Here is a 23,352-nt window from a genome sequence, read left to right on the forward strand (position 1 = left end):
ATACATACCCAGGTACTACACAGACTAGCACTTGAAAGCAAACATTATGTGAATAAGCAAAAGCAAAGGGTTTTTTTTGGACAAGATAAAGCTCTATGCTGTGTCCCACTCATCACTAATACATCCTAAGAGAACAGCAGAGTTCTGATGAATAAAATGAGATCTGTGTATCCTTCTGGATTAATAGCAGAGAGCAGATTAACAGCACTATTCAGCCTTGTGCTGATTTTTATCCATTTCTATGAATTTCATGAGATCTAAGGAAGAATGGCATCAGGTCTGTTTGAAAATGGCATGCTGCCTATATAAGATAGACCCCACAAATCACCTTAAGACCCAGTCAGTTTAATATAAAATGTTTTTAATTGTTTTTGAAAACATTTAAAAAACAATTTTTGAGCACTTTCAATAAAAAAAGAGAACTGAAATGCTACTGCAATATTCAACTACTGTAGTTTCAGCAGGTACAACAGACAACAAAACACTGGGGAAATCTGACTTTTTGCACTAAATGAAAACATGAAACAGGGCTTGTTTTTTGTCATTTATGGTGTAGTAAAGCACATTATAGTACAAGACTATTATATGAACCTCAGATGCACTGCACAAAAAAAAAAAACTTTCCTTCTTTTCAGTTCAAAAGTCAGTGCTTATTGCAATTATATGCAAAATTATTTACTTCATGAAGTCTTATCATGATAAACAGTATGAAAAATGTTTTAAACACGAAAACAATGAAAATAATTTGAGAAAAGAACATATTCAACAATAACTAAGCAGAATTAGTAAACATAAAAAAGTAATAACTTGTGAATAACTATGCTTGCCTGGTTAACACTGAACCAGTTTTAATACAGCCAAGGGGAAAAAAAAAGTGGTTACAGGAATACCTAGTACTGTACAAGATAAGTCAATAACACTCATGCACATTTTGTGATCATGTATTAACATGGTGAAGCAAACTAAACTTAATTCTTCCTGCTGTAATATTCTCATGTAAGAGAATAAGAAATAGAAATATCTCATTGAGATCAATGCACATTGCTACATAAGACAATTTTATCTGTCACTTTGATGACATTTTGTCTTTTCATAATGAAACACATTTAAAAAGTTTAATCTGTGGACTGTATTGGTTGCATTTATCCTAAGAGATGTGCCTACCACAGGTTCAACAAATTTAGTGCAATATATGAACCCCAGAAAGTTTGCTGGACGAATTCAACCAAATTTAAAGTGTTTGCTGCAATACTGTACAGAGGGTTAAAAATCCTCCAGTCTTTATATTTTTATAAAAAAAGATTTCCATTATTTTTATATTAGTAGGAAGCTAATAATGTAAACAAGGGATTAGAATGGCCTCAAAATCTCCTTTTCAGAGTATCTCATATAGAAAGGCTCCCATCATTTGTTAAAAGAAATCACACAGTTTCCTTTGGGTATTGCATACTTTGGTGTGCAGTAGTGCTGTGTCTCAATGTACAGTGAAGAAATAACTAGCATCAAGAAAAAAGATCTAACAAGGGTAACAGCAAACACACACAAATGCCAATAACTAAGACATATCAATATATAAACCTCTGAGCCAACCCTAGCACCGTTTATTTATCAAAATATGTTAATACCCTACCTTGCAAATTTATTGAACAATTAAACCTTATTAAATTAAACCCTTCATCACATTTGTTAAATATTCATTGATTGCAGTCTTCTGATTGGCTTACTAATTAAGAAAGGAAAGCTTAGCTATAGTCAGGTTCAAGGTAGCACAGCGATGGTTTAAGGTCAGCTTTAAAAACTTAATGGCAATTTTTAAATCTATTTGAAAGTAATCCTAAATTCACTCAGATGGAGCTGTCAACTAGTGAGCAGATTTGTGTCAACAAGAAATTCATAAATAATTATTCATAAAACAAAATGGGAGCCATACAGAGAAACATTTTAAAACACATCCTGAGTGCTTCTTTTGCAATTGTGGTTATCACAATAAATAAATTAAGCATGTAATAAAATGCTCCTCTTCTTCAAGTACTATTGATATCCCCTTTGTTTTATCAGCGACATAAAGATTTGTGGCTTCAGACCTCAGGTGGTGAAATGTTTTTTGTTTTTTTTTGTCATCTCCCTCCAGTTTATTTGTTTTTCAAAGGGATCCCATGATCAACTTATATTACTATATTCAGGAGTGAAGGAGTCAGTCACTAAATTGAGGACTTAGCAATATTATAATTAAAAACTTCAAATTAAATCTTAAATAGAATTTTAATATATGCATGTAGCCGTTGTGAGGAAACTAAGGAAATGCTTTTATTTTCCTTCTAAATTCCCCTATCTCAACTACCAAATAATAAAACAAAGTATTTTTCTACCACGCTTGTACTTATTCTATTAAATTACAATATTTGGAGTTATTTTACTTGTGTGTGTGTGCGTGTGCACACATGTACATGCATGTCTCTGTGTGTGCTGGCTCCGTATTAAAAATCAAATTTTAAAATAAGACTAATTGAAGGTCACAAATATAAATGGCTACTACTTTTTCCTTTAAAAAAATTTTAGTGCAGCTTTTGCTTTCCTTAAATTAGTATTTAATTTTCCATTATTTTCTCCTATTTAAGCCCTTCAAAATGCAGGTGCAAATGGTACTGAAGTCCCAGAAAGTCCTACAGAGATTTTTTTCATTCTACAGTAGCTCTATGCTTCAAGCCTAAATACCGATAATAACCTGAATATTATCCCTGTTTCAAGGAAGACCTTCTTGTCTACAGTTTACCTTAGCTATGATTTCATACCTAAAAGATAATGCCAACAACAACAAAAAATAGCCTATACCTAAAATCAATGGTTTCCTCTACATTCTGTGCAGATCAACTGATGAATTAAAATGAACTTATACAAAATAAAGATCTAGATGACTGCTCTTGTAAAAGCTGGTTAGTCAATTGTTTACTAGCAAACAACGTGATTAAATGGGGGAACATTACAAAATTTTAAAACCTAATACTTGCTCTTCTACAGCCTACTGTCTTCAGAAACTTGTTAAGAACTGAGGCAAGTCTAACCATTTCCTACTGAAGAAGAAACCACTTCTGCAGCAAACTCTTTTAAAAATGTCACAATTAATATTAAATGTTTCTGCTGCGGGAGGCACTTCCATTAAGACAAATACAATACATATGTCTTTAGATACAGTGTGCTACATATTATAAAACACTATTTAACCCAACATTTCAACAGTAGGATGGTCCTTGCTTTCTATCCACTCAAAACCTGATGAAGTCATAGAGCTCATGGATTCACTGCAAATTTGTTGAAATAATGGGTCATTCTTTAATTCTTCCAGTGTAGCTTCATCATCTTGTCCCTGCTGACGACCTGGATCAAACAGTAGGTTTGGGTCTAAAGTGTTCAAATCATTGATGCTGCCTGAGAGCTCAGAAGACAGCCTGATGTCACTCGAGAAATCAGACGCAGGATTAGTGAGGTCAGACGCTACCTGACCTACCAGCTGCTGGTTGGTTTGCAAGCTGTCTCCACTCAGAAGGTCTTTAACAGTGCTACTGAAATCTAATTGTTGCTCTCCGATTTCTGATTGTGCTTGATTATCTCCAGGAGAAAAGCTGATCTGATCGGTGCTATGACTTTTAGTGAGGTAAGGTGGTGTTTGGAATTCATAAACAGAAGTGCTGGAATCGATCATATTCTGCGGATTGGCACTAGGAAAAACAGTGGAAGTCTCCAAAATCTGAGTGAGATTCATCCGGGCTGTGTAATTGGAGGGCAGGTTGTTCACGCCCAAACCTCTCACTGAGTCATCATTGTCAGAATCAAGTTTACTCAACAAGACACTGGTTATTTTTTTACTGTTTGTTTGCTTCTGAAGAGCATTCGGGAAGGCTGTCTGCATCATGACCGTCAATGGAACTGATTGACTTCTTTGAGCTATGTTGTTGGCACACGCATCTGTGTGAACATTTGTGAAAACGTGAGCCTCTGGTGTTACTGGACTTCCAAAGGGGGTCACATTAGATCGGGGGATATTAGATACGGGGTAGAGGGTGCTTCCACTAAGATTACGTTGGCGATGAACAGCAGGGCTCACACTCCGGCATCTGAAGTTGCTGCTGGCAGATGAATTAGTCCCTTTATTATCAAGAGGGGCAGGGACTGCAAAACCCTCCTGTTTGTTGGTGTTATTTACAGTGGCACCTTGATGCTGCACAGGAGAGACAGGAGTCAAGCGACCGAAATGAGTGTCATGATGTCTGGATTGAGACTGGTAAGACTGTCCAGGCACAGCAAAAGCATGAGGTTTCCTGAAACGGTCTTCCACTAGTTCCTGATAGCTTGGGAGAATGCCATGGCCAGAAACTGATGAATTACTAACCCCACTATACCCATTATTCATCCATTCAAGCTTGGTTTTGTCAGGGTGTGTGGCCATGGGTCTTTGCATCGGTTTCACAGGACTACTTGAGATAATGCTGGCATCATGATACGCCATACTGGAGCTTATTGGGGTAAATGCAAATGGATTCCTGCATTCAACAGGGCTGGGAGGGACACTACTACTGCAGTTAGAATGTGGAGTACCAATGGGTGTGTGTCGGCTACTTCCTAAAGCACTATCCACAGGCGTGGTCTGGGCTAGCCTGGAGCAAGGGCTCTCCCGTGATAGACTCTGAGAACCAGCAATCATTTCTGATGTTGGAGTTGGGGTTGGGGTTGGGGTTGGGGTTGGGGTAGGAGTGGGTGTGGGTGTGTGGATCGGAGTGCCATTGCTGTGGATTGGATGATAGAAGTGGGTACTGGAGGCATGAGATGACAATGGAGCTCCTGGAGTTACTGACTGACTCTGAAGGGTCATTCCCAAACAGTTACTGTAAGAATGAGAATTGTTCATTGATATTTGCTGCTCCATAAGCACCAGTTCTTCCACAATACTATCTTGTGTAAGCTCATCATCAAAAGGAAAGTAGCTTTCATTTGCTTGGGAAACAGAAGGCTCAAACTCTTTCAGTTCAGACTGTAGAGGTAACTGATCTGAAGACTGTGCTTGTATTTGATTCAAAGAAGATTCTTGTATCTGGCTATGCAGCTGCTGGGTATATGTGTCCTGTGGCATTCCTTCTAATTCCCAAACAGATTTCTCTAAGTCATTGATATCAGAGTGCTCAGGAATTGTCATAACACTGATATCTTGCTGTTGTTCACAGCCGGCAGATATAAACTCAGAATCCTTACTGACCTGCTGCCATTCATTTGAATTAAAGCTGCCATCTGGTTTTGAATCACTGTCCAAAAGAAAGACATTCCCTTCAAGTTTTACTTTTATATCTGGAGATGATGATGGTGTTTGCTGTTCTGAAGCTGAATCACCAGCAATGAGAGCAGAAGAACTCAAGGGTCGATTTGCCACTATGTGCGAATTGACATTCATTGATACCTTGCTAGGAATCTGAGCACCGGCTGTTGAACTTTCTATTTTCCCTGAATGTGGAACCTTTTGGTCCTTCTCAACACTGCCTGGTTTCTGACCTTCTAGGATAACTGCAGAAAGCTGTTCCACAATTGGTTTCTTTATGGGAGGCACCTGGGACTCTTGCAATGCAGAAGACAGTCGCTTTCTTGGACTTTTAGTGCATAATTTAGGGTCTTTATTTATTGAGTCACCATTAGCTGGTGAGCTGGTGCTGGTGAAAGTTAAGTTCTGAGTGGCAACTGAGAGGGTGACAGTGCTTGGATTATTGCCTGTTGAAGCGCCTGGCAGAGTTTCAGTACAGCGGCTTTTACATTTGGTCCTCTGGTCACAGACCTTGGTTGCTTTTAATTCAGTGACACCTTCATTTGAAGGTTTTTGCACTACTCCATCCGTATTACTTTTCTGCCCCAAAAGGGCACTAGGTGTTGTTTTGGGAGCTTTAGTCCCATCAGAATTCTCTTGGCACTGTACAGGATGCTCATCTGATGATGTTTCAGGTTCCATTTTGACTTCCACGGCAGATGCTCCCCCGGTGCTGCTGGTCCTGGATCCAGGAGACTGAAGTGAAACAACAGAACCATTCTTTATCTGTGGAATGGTCCTTGATTCTTCTGTTGTTCCTGTAGCACTGTTTACTGAGGCAGAATGTTTAAGAGGGGCACTACTGTTGCTGGGCGTGAGGGATATTGCTGTCATTTTCACCACATTTAGAGAACTCATGTGTGAAGTGGGTACAACAGCGGTTTTGATAGGACTGCTAGTAAAGAGGACAGTAGTTGGGGAGCGAATGGTGAGTGCACTGGTGTTGGCTGGTTTGGGTAAGATCTGAGGGTAGCGGTGCCGGGCAGAACGATCCCCACCAGGACTGGCTGGAACGTTCTGAGGAGTCTTTGGTGCCTGTTTCACAGACTGCATGTGCTGAGTGACCACTTGTACATTGAGGGGAAGAACCTTGCCGTCAGAAGAACTCATTGGACTTGGTGAAGTTACCAACTGCCTGGTCCTCTGGACCTGTTAAAAGGTAGAAAACAAAAAAGTCAGATTTAACAAGTCTAGGATATAAACAGTAATTTACATATCTGTATAGCATTAAGGCATTTAATAAATGTAATGCTAAAAAAAACCAGTTCCTCTGTTAGACAAGAGTTCTATCTACCTATAAATATGTTAGATCAGGTTGTATACAATCAGACACATAAATATTATAAAAACTGCAACAGAGTGCAATATAGTTATAAAATACAATATGTAAGAAAAACATTAAGATACTTTCCAAATTGGCAAGACTAAAAACTTCACAATTGTGATGAATACTTGCCAAAATAATAATTTTTAAGGAGGTTATAGGAAGAGAAGATAAAATCTTGAAAAAACATGCAGCTATAAAGGTATCTACTCTGGGCCAAGAAAGTGACTCACTATGGGGGGGGACAGTCATAATGTCATTGGACATTAATAATTAAACCATTGTGGATACGGTCTCAGATAAAACTACTGTTTCCCCAAGTTTGCTCTACAGTGAATAGCATATGAGCGTGGTTACCAGTTATGCCACGTTTTGATGACATGATGATAATGATGATGATAAGAAAAACAAAGATAAAAGATCTCCTTAATGATATCATCAATAATAACATAAAATACCACTTTGTTTTAGCATGATGCCCTCTCATTTTAAAAGCCCCTTCATCATAACCTCAGTTGTATGAGACAGAAAAGGAGACTTATAACCTCTGTTTGTTAACAAGGAAACAGATTCAGAACAGCTAAGGGACTTGTCCAAGGTCCTATGTCCAGCAAGCCACAGCAACAAGTCTATATTAAAGTGTTGCCAAGGGGCACCTGGGTGGCTCAGTCGTTAAGCGTCTGCCTTCGGCTCAGGTTTTGATCCCAGGGTCCTGGGATCGAGCCCTGCGTTGGGCTCCCTGCTCGGCAGGAAGCCTGCTTCTCTGTCTCCCACTCCCCCTGCTTGTGTTCCTGCTCTTGCTATCTCTCTCTGTCAAATAAATAAATAAAATCCTTAAAAAAAAAAAAGTGTTATCAATATGTGTTACAACTTTGCTGCCTGAATGTTAAAAAGAAGAAAAGTTTAAACCAAAAAAAGTTCACACTTGATCATCTTGGCTTAGCTAGAGATGAAACAATTCTGAAAATGATTCATCTCTTACATAAAGCTCTGACTGGTTATGTGTGCGTACTGTGCATGTCTTAAATCTTTGTATTTTCACTTGTGTTCATTTTATAGCTTGCTTTGTAATCAACATTGTATATTGTGACTAAAAAACAACTGACAGGGAGCCTGGATGGCTCAGTCAGTTAGGTGTTGGACTCTTGATTTTGGCTCAGGTCATGATCTCAGGGTCATGGGATCAAGCCTCGGGTCAGGCTCCACGCTGAGCGGGAAGTCTGCTTGAGATTCTCTCTCTCGCCCCTCCCCCTGCCCATGCTTGTGCGCACGTGCGCGCTCTCTCTCGAATAATTAAGTAAAATCTTTAAAAGGCGACTGACTGAAGCTGAATCCATCTGTGCTCACAAAATCAATCCCTAACTGACTCTATACCTATACTTGCCTCCTTCTCGTGTGCCACTTTTAATTAAACAAATGCTCTCCCAGCATCCCAGTGGGTCTAACACTATTTAATGCTATTACCGGAATGGGACTAGGGACAGCTGCCACAACGATACCAATAGGCTGAGGAGAAAGGATTGCAGGATTTCCATTAGAAAGAGTAGTCACTCCATTGGTTGTAGTGCCTTCTGCTTTTTTGCCTGAGGATTCTCCTGGCAAAGGGGACTGTAGTTTCTGTTCTTGCTGCTTCTTCTGAATTTTCCGTTGCAATTGCTGTTTAGCATCAATAGGAGAAGGCAAAGTCTTCACTTGAGGCTGAAAAGAATTACTCTCAGCTGTAGGTATAAAAGCAGACGGCTGGGTAATTCCTTTAATTCCTGAAAATAAACAGAAAAGAAAGCTAAAATAAATACTGTTTTATAGAAGGCAGTCACAACTCAATTTCTTTGGCTATGTAGCCATCTACTGGACAAAGCAACCAAAACCAGCAAATTTTAACTCACAATCTCTTTATAAAGCCTAAGTGTTAGACTTTCAGTTTAAAAACAGTTGTCAATATGGTTTTGACAACTTAAAATATGATTCAACTCAGGTGACCGTTTCAGTTAAATCAGCAGTAACAGATGAAGATTTTGAAAAGAGTAGTAGCTATGTCATAAATATGCAGAAGTTAAGATAAATAAATACCAAAGGAGCATGTTTCACATCTTATCAGATGTCAGAAATGTCCTTCCCCAATTCTCTAATTAGAAATGCATGCATTTTCATGATTTAAATATTCAGCTCACAAGGGGCATTCAATAAATATTTGCTGAAATCATTCATATTTAGAAAAAATGTTTATAGGGAAAACAAGTGTTTAATTCCACCAATTCACAAAAAGAGGTACTATTTTAACTGCTACTATACAATTATTCCAGTATGACACAGGAGTAATTAAGCAGAGCTGCTGTATAAAACTGAGGTTAAGGTATTTTGAAACTGTCACTGAGAAAACTTTTCAAAGCACTAGTAAGAGCAACACTGAGAAAAAAGGAATGATAAACTAAGCAAAAAGATGAATTTTAAGTTAAGAACTGATGATATAGTAAAATTAATTTTTTAAAAAGCTCATTTCACATTTAGGGTGTAGCATTACAATCATTAGAAAGTAAGCTGTGGCTGGTAAAAACAGTGGAGATGAAAGGGGAGGACCCCACTATCCTTCTAAAGGGTATACCTACCCTTTCCCTGGCCCAATTTCTGCTTTTCATCAACAACTTGTGGAGGGGGGACAGGAGAGAGAAAGAAGTGACTTAAACTCTTTCGCACACACTCACTCAATAATCCCTCATCTTTTGACTCCCTTTTGATCACCTAAGTACCATTTTTTCTCTTCAAATCCAGCTCAAACTGTACTGCTCCCTCTTGGCCCCCAGCCTGGGCTCTGGCTTCTCAGCACCTGCACCCGAAAGCCTCTGCCAATGGCTCAAAGCTCAGCTGTCTCCCTCCTGCCAGGGTTTCTGGACAGGAATGATTTCCAAGCAGCTGACTTACAAAAGGACATTTGTAACACAACCTGTTTTTAATAAGGAGACTATATTTATAAAAAACCAAATTCACCTTCAAAGGATGAAGATTAATCACCAAAGCTATTAAAAAAAATAGAGCAGTGGTTGAGAACAAAATTTTAAGAGTCTAAAAATGTTTTGAGTAATGATATAACTGCTAAACTACTGAATACTTTCACAAAGGAAACATGTTTATATACGAAATTTTTAGTATTTTTGTTTAAAAAACACACCTTTTTTTACACTTATGCTTTGAAAATTCATTCATCCCATCATTCACCACTTCTTTCAGTCAGACAATGAGGAAAATAAGATCGAGAGGTTTCTTTTCCCATGATCCCTCCTAATTCCTCAGCTTGTTCAAGTACTAATCTGGGTATCAGTAGGGGTAAGAGAGAACACAGGAAGCTGAAGGGCCCATATCTTTTTTTTTTCTTCTGTTTTTGGCCCATATCTTTTAAAACCTCATTTTGCCAGAAGATAAGAAGACAGCATGATTTAATGCAGTTAACCTGGGCTTTTGAGACCAACAAACTGGAATTCAAATCCTGGTCCCACTGCTTATCTGGCCATGGACAAATTACTTAACCTCCCCAAGCCTGTTTTCTGATCTGTAAAATGGGAATTAATATCACCTGTCTCACAGGACTGCTGGGGGAAGAAATGAGGTAGCATATGCAGGCTACCTAACTAGATAAGGCTACACAAGTGCTCTCCTGTTCATGTGTAAGTGTAAGTGAGCAGCTTTAAGTCATACAGTTTATAATCTAGACAAAGAAAATCATGACAAAATTCTGGTAAGAGATTATTTTGCTGAAGTGAGTCCTCAATTGACAATAAGATGAAAAGATAGAACAATTATACACCTCCCACCAAATACGTAAAGCATCTGATAAATATAAACTGAAAGAAAAATAATTGTTAAAATTATTAAGATTTTTAAAAAAGTGAAGTTATTTAAGAAACTACAATTCTGGCTGGGAGAAATCTATTATAGATTTTAAATTATTTACATTTAATAATCAGAAGAATCATCTCTGGAAAACAAGTTTCACATTAATACATTTTTCACAGAAATTATAATTTCCTAGAGTAATAACAAAACTTACTCATTGTTCCTTAGGTTATTAAAAGGTGTGACTGAAATGAGACATTTAAAAAGCTGCAACAGAACAGGTACTTTACACAGCTACTAATTTAGGAGGGAGTTGTTTATCCTAATACTGTCAATTCCTAAAACTATCAAATGAAAAAAATCCCTACTTGAACAAAAATATTCATTAGAATGTATATTTTAAAAAAATCACTCTTGCTATTTTATAATAATGCTTCATATAGTTTGCTTTTTGTGACACGATACCTCTTACATTATCCAAAGATCATTTTGTTTATAAGTATTAGTTTCTAACAGGAAGCTAGCAAGTCATTTTAAAAATTTAATCTTATCTAATATTTGTTAATTTAGACACACATGTATATTTAAAAGTACACATACATATATTCTTTAAATTTTAAAGTAGCAATGGAAAAATTAATATCAACTGGGAAATCATAAAAGTTTCATGTTTCAGCAGAGCAATATACTATAGAAAAACTACAGCTTTCAGCTTTATAATGAAATGACTATAATTATTACTATTTTTCTTGGCTCAACAAACCCATCTGAGCTTAGAGTTAAGTGAAGTGAGGGTAAACTCATACAAACACTAAAAAGACAAGAAAGTTCTCTGGAGAAACTCTTCTTTTGCTACCAACTCTAAAATGCAGTAACACCTCTGTCCCTTTCAGCTTTAGCTTGTTAGTGGCAATTTTGTACCTGGTGGTGCTGCTGCCATTACCGTTAGAGCTGCCATCGACTTGGTGCCTATATAATGACTTTTTACAAGGAAGCGTGCTAACTCCAAGACCGTGTCGAATGGCTGGCTTAACACTTTCTGGGCCCATTCACATACAAGACGGCAAGCAGAAGAGATAACTTCCTCATCAATATTTTGAAGCTGCCCAGAAGGTTCAGTTCCTTCCAACTAAACAAAGGAAAAAGGAAAAGTTAACTTATAAAAGAAAGTTCAGAGAAATTAAACTGAAGCACACTGAAGGCATGTATTCTTAATTAGAAGATGTAATCTAGATCTGTCAGGTCAAAGTCGTATAAAATGCCCTATTGGCAGGCATAGAAGAGCCGTGCAAATGCGAGGCCTATGCCTACACCACCGGCCAGGACACAGCCACCAGCAGCACTGGGACTGAAACATTGAAATGGTCGTTAAATATATATGAAGGCTAAGGGATCTTATGAATCTTTCTAAAACACTTTTCTGACATCAGTAAAACAAACTATGCCACTAGTTGTATTTTCTCTCCTTTGTACTTGTATTAGATATATTAAGTAAATCAAAAAGGGAAAAAAAAGACATCCATACTATATTACCCCACAACTTAATTTTTCCTGTTGACAATATATATATATAGTCAATGTACATCATGGATATATTTAGAAACCAGTTTAGACCTATGTTCCTCTTAATTTTGTCAACCATGTTGATGTAAATGCTATCTAATTTCATCAATCATGTTGATGTAAGTCAGATATGTTAAAATTTTTCAGCCACTGTTAAATTTTTTGTCTCATTTATTTTATAAAAGGCATAGTTCCTGGTCCCTGGTTTTATCCAAATGAGACTATGCAGTATGCATTTCAATGCTGATATTAAGGTATAATTCTACTTATTAAAAAGCAAAGGCAGAATTCTTACCCCATCTCCAGTTTTGTGAAAATCAAGATTGGGCAGTGTTGGCATATGAACAAAGGCTTTTTTCCTTAGTCCACTGTAGCAATATGTAATAAACAGTTAAGGTCTAAAGCTTTCTAAATTAAATGAACCGCTTATATATAATCACCATTTGAGAAGTAACCATATATGAAATAGGAATAAAATCAGCACGAGATAATATCTACTTTCAGAGTTCTTCAGTAAGAGAAACCTCAATATTATAAATTCAGGACACTTCCACTGTTTTGAAACTGGAATAGTCTCTGTACAATGTTACTGTCTTAAATAAAACAAATTATTCTCATCGCTATAGATTTTATGAATAAATGTTCCTAATAGGCTATGCCAACCATCAGTAACAAACAGGTCAGAAGGAAAGGAATATCCAGATGGAAACCTGGCACAGCACAGGGAAACTTTAGCTCAGGGCACTGGGACAAAAACAACTCTAGAGTGTCACAAGGGCTTTAACCTTTTCAGTTCTTTTTCCACTGAAACACACAGGATTATCGCCTGTAACATGCCAAAGACCCATCAAGACAGTTTTGCTTGTACTCAGAGAACAAGGATGGGTCATGCAACAAGGGAGCAGATCACCTGGAGCTGTTTCGGAAAAGCAGTGTCCCCTTCCTTCCCCTTTCCTCTCATTTCCACAGAAGTGGGTTTCTGTGCTTTGAAAAAGGCCAAGAGCTACGTAAAGAGAATAATCTTTTTCTAATACAGAGACCCTCTATTTTACAGCCTTCTGCCAAGAATCAGAAGGACTTTAATAAATTCTTCATTTTCATTTCCTTCTGTTTGCTACTAAGTATGTCTCTGTCACAACAGGGACCTTTCCTATGCTCTGGCTTTAATTTTAATACAGGCTTTAAATGGTTGGCTGAAAAAATACTTTAAAGAGAATATATTCATCCAGGACAAGTTCCACAGGAATTTTTCCTGAGTGGTGTATATTTTGCCAAAGAGATCCCAACGTTTCTAAATTACGGGAAGAAGACAGCTAACCTCTTTCTCCATTTTTACTGATATGATTTACAATAGCTACACTGTGACCTATCTCAGTTAATTCTTATTGTTAAAGAAAAGGAGATTGGACCATTAAGAACACACATTACAGTGACAGAATATGGTGAAATCTATCATAATCCTAAAACCACTATTTGTTATTTCTCTTGCAGTTTGATATATAGCCAGGAAAATAATGTTTGCAATTATTCTAAGAACTTTGAGTTGTTTATATTTGTTGACTTAAATTTACTTCTAAATATAGTTGCTAGTTGAACTACAACAGCAGATGTTCTAAGTGATTACTAAAGAGAGTACTAAAAACCATTCTGGTAAAGGATATTTAGATTTGCCTCTTGTGCCCAGACGACGTGCCTTCATGTTTGGAAAGACATTTTTCATGATCTTTCCAAAGTCAGCAGCACTTAATGGATGGTAACCAAGATTGTCACAATAGCTCCTGCAAAAGAAGGAGGGACCAATTTAGAGCAACAGAACTCAGAGTTACACAGGACAGTGCTATTTCAATACAATTTGACCACTTTAACAAAATTAAAAACCACATCTTCAAGTCAGTCATTCACCACAAATTTCACTGATCATAACTCTTTGGAGACTAACTCAGGCTTAGTTAGCTTGTTTCATCCTCCAGGTATACAGTACCATTGCTTTCAACAGCATCCAAAAAAACTCACTGTAAGAGATACCCCAGTACAAAGTTTTCCAATTATAATCCAACCCTGCACTCTGAGATGAGTATATCCGGCTCAACCAGTAGGGCTCTACATTTCCACAAAGTATCAAATTCATATACTGAGATAATTTCCAACATACACATTACGTAAGTCAGACAGCAGAAACAAAACTATATAATTTAAAATAGAAACATGATATATTAGGCCTAAAAGAGACCTTAGGGATCATCTATACCAACACTCTCATTTTACTGATAAGGGAAAAAAATGAAGGCACAGAGAGAGATTCCAAAGGTCCAGTGTTCTTTCTTTACCCCCACCACTTCTATTATTGCCAGGAAAAGATACTTTGTAAAACAGTAACTTCGAGTGGGAACAGGGATACAAGGCAAGTCTTAACTGCTACTGGAATCCAGTCATAGGTAAAGAGCCAATCCCTCCTGTACCAGTTCAGCAGCAGGCCAAGGCTACCGTGGCCTGTGAGAGAACCACTACCTGAGGAACACCAAAGAGGACATCAGAGGAATTCCATGGGAATCCAGTCATATTTCCCCACCTCACCTCTTATTTCAGCACTGACCAGAGCAGCTTCTTGATAATGTCATGCAGTGGAGAGCCAAAAAGAGATTTAAGAAACAAAGGAAAACAACTGAAGACCTGTGAACAGGGTATAATGATTAACTGGGACTTCAGTTCCTGTAGACTGCTGAATATACTAGCCTTGCTAGTAGGAAAAAACATTATATATACTTACATGTATATTTATATTGTATTATCTATGTGACATAAATATATATAAGTATACATTTATATTATGCAATACATTCCTGAAGTGACCTGAATTTAAGAAGTCAAGTTGGGTGAGACTTAGGAGCAGGTAGGGACCTTGTGGAGCCTTAACAGAGACACTAGGGTCAGGTTTTGGAGACAATGGTATTATTCTTGATTGTGCCCTTCCTATATCCACACCAAATTCCACATATCTCTGGTGCAGGTGTGGGGAGAGAGGAGCTGCCCAGCAAACACATTCTCAGCAATGTTGAAGAGGAGGGAGAAAGGAAAGGAGCTAACATGCATTGAGAATTCCCCTGACAGGAAATATTAGATTAAATATGTCATATTTAACTTGAGACTACATGTAATACTCTGAGTGGTTCAGGGGTCAAGCTTGAAGGTACAAAGTGAAGAGGTGACTATTTTCCAGTTTTGACAATTTAAATGAATTGTATCAAATCATAACCATTTCAGTATCAAGTTAAATCAGTCATTTTTATGGTTTAAATCAGCCCAGAAAGAAAATTAAATGACGTTCTTTTGCACCTCAGGGACTTCACACGTTCCCTCTACCTGGAAAAATTACTTTTCTTATTCTTCAAGTCCTAGCTGGAATGTTATTTCAGAAGTGTCTCGAACAACTCCCCTATCTAAAGCAGCGCCCTCCTGTGACACCTCACCGTATTTATCAGTGTACTGTTTTTTTTTCTTCTCATGACTTATAATAATTATGTAACAGCCAATTTCCTTGTTGTTTGCTTCCTCCATTAGGCTGTATGTACAACCAGGGCAGTGATCATAACTATCTGGTTCACCACTGTACTGTCAGCATTAAGAACAAGATTTAAGAGTCACATTAAATTTTGACATAATATTATGTCATGCTTAAAACAAGAAACTTTAAAGAAACACATAAGGCAATAAGGAAAACAATGTCCACTGAGCTCCTATGATAGCAATGGCATATACATGGGCCTAAAGAACCGGACACCAAATAAAGAGAAGCAGGGCAATGAGTCTAATGAGAAAGGTAATATAGCCATCCTATTCTCCCTCTGGGATTTAGGTTTTCATGGTTTTTCATTATATTAGTGTACCAAATTTTTTTACTTTGGCAAAAGGGATCTGTGAAAGGCTGGCAAAGTAAGTATCCAGATGATCACTACAGAATTTGCTTGCTAAATCCTGAGTGTGACTTCAGAATGTGAAATGTTTTTTGATTCTTACTTATTCCATTAAAAGAGAGGAATTCTGGGGTGCCTGGTGGGTTCAACTGGTAGAGCATGTGACTCTTGATCTTGGGGTCATGAGATTGAGCCCCATGTTGGGTGTAAAGATTACTTATTTTTTTTTTTTTTTAATAAGGAGGACATGTAAAAGAGAGGAATTCCTCTTTTGGAAGGTTTTTTTTTTTTTTTTTTTTTTTTTTACAATGACCTTATCTTCAATATACTCTTTAGTGGATAAGTATAAAAAGTACCTTGTAGACATATAAACAGCTCAAATTACTCCTCCTAAAAAAAATAGTAAGCAATGTTAAGAATAAAATTGCTTAATGATTCAAAATTCTATACTTTGACATCTTATATGTCAAAGAGAAAATAAAGAGAGTCCCAAATTAAAAGCAACCATACTGGAGCAGGTCCTCAATTTCTTTAATTTTATGAACTCTCAGAACTGGCAGTGAGTTCAGAAGTTGTATAGTTCAACTTCTCCTAAATGATGGGTTACATCAATGTGAACACTTCCCCTGATAGGGAGGGCTCTAGATTGTAAGATGGTCTATTCAATTTTTAGTGGTTCTAATTTTCAAAGAAAAAGGATTTCATTATTAGAGCCCATTCTCCATTGGGAAGATATAGATATTCAATGATTTTGTTTTAATCTGAGGAAATATTTTTAGGTTACCTATCATAATTTTGAAACCAGTGCTATGTAACAAGCCACAGATTATTCCAGGTCATGTGGAGATCTTGGTTATTTACATCTGGTTTTCCTGGTTCATAACTTTAACTGCAGGTTGATCAAGCAATATATGGTGTCAGTTATGGTCAGAATGACTAAAATTAACAACTCAGGAAACAACAGATGTTGGTGAAAATGTGGAGAAAGGGGAACCCCTTTATACTGTTGGTGGGAATGCAAACTGGTACAGCCACTCTGGAAAACTGTATGGAGGTTCCTCACAAAGTTAAAAATAAAAATACACTACAATTCAGCAATTGCACTACTAGGTATTTATCCAAAGGATATAAAAATAGTGATTTGAAGGGCACATGCACCCCAATGTTTATAGCAGCACTATCCATAATAGCCAAAACATGGGAAAAGCCCAAATGTCCATCAACTGATGAAAGGATAAAGATGTGGTGTACACACACACACACACACACACACACACACACACACACACACACACAATATTACTCAGTCATCAAAAAGAATGAAATCTTGCCATTTGCAATGATGTGGATGGAACTAGAGTGTATATGCTAAGTGAAATAAGTCAGTCAGAGAAAGACAAATACCATAAGATTTCACACATATATGGAATTTAAGAAATAAAACAGATGAACACAGGGGAAGGGAAGAAAAATAAAATAAGACAAAGACAGAGGGAGACAAACCAAAAGAGACTCTTTTTTTTTAAAAAAAGATATTTATTTATCTGACAGAGAGAGATAGCAAGCACACAAGCAAGGGGGGAGCAGCAGAGGGAGAGAGAGAAGCAGGCTCTCCGCTGAGCAGGGAGTCTGACGCAGGGATCAATCCCAGGACCCTGGGATCATGACCTGAGCCAAAGGCAGATGCTTAACCGACTGAGCCACCCAGGCTCCCCAAGAGACTCTTAACTGTAGAAAACAAACTGAAGGTTGCTGGAGGGGAGGTGGGGGGGTGCAGGGTAAATGGGTGATGGACATTAAGGAGGGCATGTGATGTAATGAGCACTGGGTGTTATATGCAACAGATGAGTCACTAAATTCTATATCTGAAATTCATAGTCCACTATATGTGAACTTGAATTTAAATAAAATCTTGAAAGAAAAAAAGGATATGGTGTCAGTTAATACTTAACTCAGTGTCAGATTATATTTCAACATCCGCAAATCAATCAACATGATACATTAACAAAAGAAAGAACAAGAATCATATGATCCTCTCAATAGATGCAGAAAAAGCATTTGACAAAGTACAGCATCCTTTCTTGATCAAAACTCTTCAGAGTATAGGGATAGAGGGTACATACCTCAATATCATAAAAGCCATCTACGAAAAACCTACAGCGAATATCATTCTCAATGGGGAAAAGCTGAGAGCTTTTCCCCTAAGGTCAGGAATGCGGCAGGGATGTCCACCCTCACCACTGCTATTCAATATAGTATTAGAAGTCCTAGCCACAGCAATCAGACAACAAAAAGAAATCAAAGGCATCCAAATCGGCAAAGAGGAAGTCAAACTCTCACTCTTTGCAGATGATATGATACTCTATGTGGAAAGCCCAAAAGACTCCACCCCAAAACTGCTAGAACTCATACAGGAATTCAGTCAAGTAGCAGGCTATAAAATCAATGCACAGAAATCAGTGGCATTCCTATACACCAACAAGACAGAAGAGAGACAAATCAAGGAGTCGATCCCATTCACAACTGCACCCAAAACCATAAGATACCTAGGAATAAATTTAACCAAAGAGGCAAAGGATCTGTACTCAGAAAACTATAAAATACTCAGGAAAGAAATTGAGGAAGACACAAAGAAATGGAAAAACGTTCCATGCTCATGGATTGGGAGAACCAACATTGTGAAGATGTCAATGCTACCTAGAGCAATCTACACATTCAATGCAATCCCCATCAAAATACCATCCACTTTTTTCAAAGAAATGGAACAAATAATCCTAAAATTTGTATGGAACCAGAAGAGACCCCGAATAGCCAGAGGAGTGTTGAAAAAGAAAAGCAAAGCTGGTGGCATCACAATTCCGGACTTCCAGCTCTATTACAAAGCTGTCATCATCAAGACAGTATGGTACTGGCACAAAAACAGACACATAGATCAATGGAACAGAATTGAGAGCCCAGAAATGGACCCTCAACTCTATGGTCAACTTATCTTTGACAAAGCAGGAAAGAATGTCCAATGGAAAAAAGACAGTCTCTTCAACAAATGGTGTTGGGAAAATTGGACAGCCACCTGCAGAAGAAGGAAACTGGACCATTTCCTTACACCACACACAAAAATAGACTCCAAATGGTTGAAAGACCTAAACGTGAGACAGGAGTCCATCAAAATCCTAAAGGAGAACACAGGTAGCAACCTCTTCGACCTCAGCCGCAGCAACTTCTTCCTAGAAACATCGCCAAAGGCACGGGAAGCCAGGGCAAAAATGAACTATTGGGATTTCATCAAGATAAAAAGCTTTTGCACAACAAAAGAAACAGTCCACAAAACCAAAAGACAACCGACAGAATGGGAGAAAATATTTGCAAATGACATATCAGATAAAGGGCTAGTATCCAAAATCTATAAAGAACTTATCAAACTCAACACCCAAAGAACAAATAATCCAATCAAGAAATGGGCAGAAGACATGAACAGACATTTTTCCAAAGACATCCAAATGGCCAACAGGCACATGAAAAAGTGCTCAGCATCACTCGGCATCAGGGAAATCCAAATCAAAACCTCAATGAGATACCACCTCACACCAGTCAGAATGGCTAAAATTAACAAGTCAGGGAACGACAGATGTTGGCGGGGATGTGGAGAAAGGGGAACCCTCCTACACTGTTGGTGGGAATGCAAGCTGGTGCAACCACTCTGGAAAACAGTATGGAGGTTCCTCAAACAGTTGAAATTAGAGCTACCATTCGATCCAGCAATTGCACTACTGGGTATTTACCACAAAGATACAAATGTAGGGACCCGAAGGGGTACGTGTACCCCAATGTTTATAGCAGCAATGTCCACAATAGCCAAACTGTGGAAAGAGCCAACATGTCCATCGACAGATGAATGGATAAAGAAGATGTGGTATATACACACAATGGAGTATTATGCAGCCATCAAAAGGAATGAGATCTTGCCACTTGCAATGACGTGGATGGAACTGGAGGGTGTTATGCTGAGTGAAATAAGTCAATCAGAGAAAGACATGTATCATATGACCTCACTGATATGAGGAATTCTTAATCTCAGGAACAAACTGAGTGTTACTGGAGTGGTTGGGGGTTGGAGGGATGGGGTGGCTGGGTGATAGACATTGGGGAGGGTATGTGCTACGGTGAGAGCTGTGAATTGTGCAAGACTGTTGAATCACAGATCTGTACTTCTGAAACAAATAACGCAACATATTTTAAGAAAAAAGAAAAAGAAGAAGATAACAGGAAAGGAAGGATGAAGGGGAGTAAGTCAGAGGGGGAGACGAACCATGAGAGATGATGGACTCTGAAAAACAAACAGGGTTCTAGAGGGGAGGAGGGTAGGGGGATGGGTTAGCCTGGTGATGGGTATTAAAGAGGGCACATTCTGCATGGAGCACTGGGTGTTATGAACAAACAATGAATCATGGAACACTACATCAAAAACAAATGATGTAATATATGGTGATTAACATAACAATAAAAAATTTTAAAAAAATGGGAAGGAACAATGGTACGTTCATAGGATAACCAACATTCTAATGCCATTCTTAAAATGAGATCTTTTTTTTAATCTCATTTTTTTCTATAGTACACTTTCAAGACTTTGAAATTAATCCTAACTTTCAACATGATCATCAACACATCACTCAAAATCTTTGGTAGCAAGTCAATCTTTAATGTTTATTCATGCCATTTACAAATTAACTATAAAAGTTAAACAATTACTTAGAAGTTACAAAAATATAAACAAAAGTCATAGAAGATTAGGGGCAAAAATACAGCCTTAGGTTACCGAACCATACCTGGACATTTTTGAGTGCTCTGCATGCATTACATTATTTAATTCTCCCAATGACCTTGAGGCAGGTTATTTTTTTTTTTATTGTGCAGAGTTGTTTTTATACTCCTCTGAATCTCAAAACCATTAAATAGGAGTTCCTGTTTTCTTATAGATGTAAAAAAAAAAAAATGGCCATAGCATACTTTATATGCACACATATTTCACTACATGTAAAATACATATGCATTATTTATAGTGCTGGAATTCAATAAATGTCGATTGATGAGGATGGTGATACAATAGTCTCTAAAATGCACTTGAACTGTTTCACTGCAATAGCACATTACTACCTATAAAAAGTGTGATGCAAAAAGGTCACCTTATACTACCAGGTAGAAAATCAAGGAAGATAGCATTACATGTGTATAAAATGTTATAAAGTATAACTGCTTTTATTTATAAGAACATACACTTATAATGGGTAGCAAAAATTTGAAATGGCATAGTGTCAGCCATGGATGGCTACAATTCATGGCATACTACTGTCTTCATGCATGATTTCAAGATCCATACTTTGGATACCCTTCACCCATTTCTCCCATCCCCCCAACCCTTGCCTTTTGCAACCACCAGTCAGTTCTCTGTATCTATGGACTTTATTTTTTTATTTTTTTAGGTTCCACATATGAGAGATCATATAGTGTTTATCTTTCTCTGTCTTACTTCACTTAGCATAATGCCTGCAAGGGCATCACACATTATCTGAATTGGCAAGATTTCACTTGTTTCTTTGGTGAATAATATTTGTGTATGTGTGTGCACCAGAATTTCTTCATCCATTCATCCATCAATGGACACTTAGGTTGTTTCTGTATCTTGGCTATTGTAAATAATGTGAGGAACATGGGGATGTATTTATCTTTTTGCATTAGTGTTTTCATTTTTGGACAAGTACCCAGAAGTGCATCATATGGTAGTTCTACTTTTAATGTTTTGAGGAATCTCCATATTTTTTTCGATAGAGACTGCCTGCACCAATTTACATTCCCTTTTTTCCCCATTACCTCACCAACACTTGTTTCTTGTTCTTTTGATAACAGCCATTCTAACAGGTGTGAGGTGATATACCTCATTTTGGTTTTGATCTGCATTTCCCTGATGATTAATGACTGAGCAACTTTTCATGTATCTGTTGGCCATCTGTATGTCTTCTTGGGAAAAATGTCTGTTTAGATCTTCTGCTCATTTTTAAAAATCAGTTTGCTTTTTGCTACTAAGTTGTAGGAGTTCTTTATATATTTTGGATATTTTCCCCTTGTAAGATACATGATTTGCAAATATTTTCTCACATTCGGTAGGTTGCCCTTTTGTTTTGTTAAGCTTCCTCCGCTGTGCAGAAGCATTTTAGTTTGACATAGTCTCGTTTATTTCTCCTTTCATTGCTTTTACTTTTGGTGTCAGATTAAAAAAAAAAATCATTGTTGAGACTTATGTCGAGCTTTACTGCCTATGTTTTCTCCTAGGAGTTTCATGGTTTCAGGTCTTATGTTCAAGTCTCTAATTTTGACTTGGTTTTCGTGTATGGTCTAAGACAGTAGTCCAGTTTCATTCTTGGGCATGTGGCTATCCTGTTTTCCCAACACTATTTATTGAAGAGACTGTCCTTAACCCATTGTATATTCTTGGCTTCCTTTGTCATAAATAACTGACCACATATGCACGGGTTTATTTCTGAGCTCTCTACTCTGTTCCAGTGATCCATGTGTCTGTTTTTATGCCAATACCATACTGTTTTAATTACTAGACTTTTAACAGAGTTTGAAATCAGGGAGTGTGATGCCTTCAGCTTTGTTCTTCTTGGGGTCTTTTGTGGTTCCATACAAATTTTAGGACTATTTGTTCTATTTCTGTGAAAAATGCCATTAGAAATTTCATAGGGATTTCACAGGGACTGCATCAAATATGTAGATTATTCTGGGTAGTAGAGACATTTTAACAATATTATTTGTTCCTATCCATGAGCATGGAATATCTTTCCATTTGTTTGTGTCTTCAATTTTTTCCTTAATGTTTTGTAGTTTACAGTATACAGGTCTTTCACCTCCTTGTCTAAATTTATTCCTAGGTATTTATTCTTTCCAATAGAATCATAATTAAGACGGTTTTCTTAAGTTCTGATAGTTCATTATTAGTGTACAGAAACACAACAGATTTTTGTATATTGATTTTATATCCTGCAAAATTAGTGAATTCGTTTATTAGTTCTAACAGCTCACTGATGGAGTCTTTAGGGTTTTTGATATAAAATATCACATCATCTGCAAACTGTTTTACTTATTTTTCAAACTGGATGCTTTTAATTTCTTTTTCTTGCCTAATTGCTCTGGCTAGGACTTCCAATACTATGTTGAATAAAGTACCAAGAATGGACATACATGTCTTGTTCCTGATCTTACACAATGATGTTAGCTGTGGGCTTGTCATATATGGCCTTTAATAATAAAGGCCATATATGAAGCATGTTCCCTCTATACCCACTTTGTTGAGGGTTTTTATCATGAATGGATATTGAATTCTATCA

General features: G+C 37.4%; 1 protein-coding gene across 4 annotated transcripts in view; it reads right to left on the minus strand.

Annotated features, from left to right (window-relative positions):
• Positions 1-344: 344 nt before the first annotated feature.
• RFX7 (regulatory factor X7) overlaps positions 345-23,352 on the minus strand; it is a 137,314-nt gene continuing 114,306 nt past the window's right edge. For all 4 annotated transcript variants that reach the window (XM_073877052.1, XM_073877053.1, XM_073877051.1 and 1 more), the window contains 5 exons: positions 13,717-13,837; positions 12,355-12,435; positions 11,418-11,625; positions 8,133-8,428; positions 345-6,493 (listed from right to left, as the gene is read on the minus strand). In XM_073877052.1, coding sequence (XP_073733153.1) covers positions 3,218-6,493; positions 8,133-8,428; positions 11,418-11,625; positions 12,355-12,435; positions 13,717-13,837 — 3,982 coding nt within the window. In that variant the 3' untranslated portion in view covers positions 345-3,217. The remainder of the gene's footprint in view (positions 6,494-8,132; positions 8,429-11,417; positions 11,626-12,354; positions 12,436-13,716; positions 13,838-23,352) is intronic.

Source organism: Callorhinus ursinus, unplaced genomic scaffold (genome assembly GCF_003265705.2).
Source record: "Callorhinus ursinus isolate GAN/ISIS: 27379988/994484 unplaced genomic scaffold, GSC_fseal_2.0 scaffold25, whole genome shotgun sequence".
Classification (NCBI taxonomy): Eukaryota; Metazoa; Chordata; class Mammalia; order Carnivora; family Otariidae; genus Callorhinus; species Callorhinus ursinus.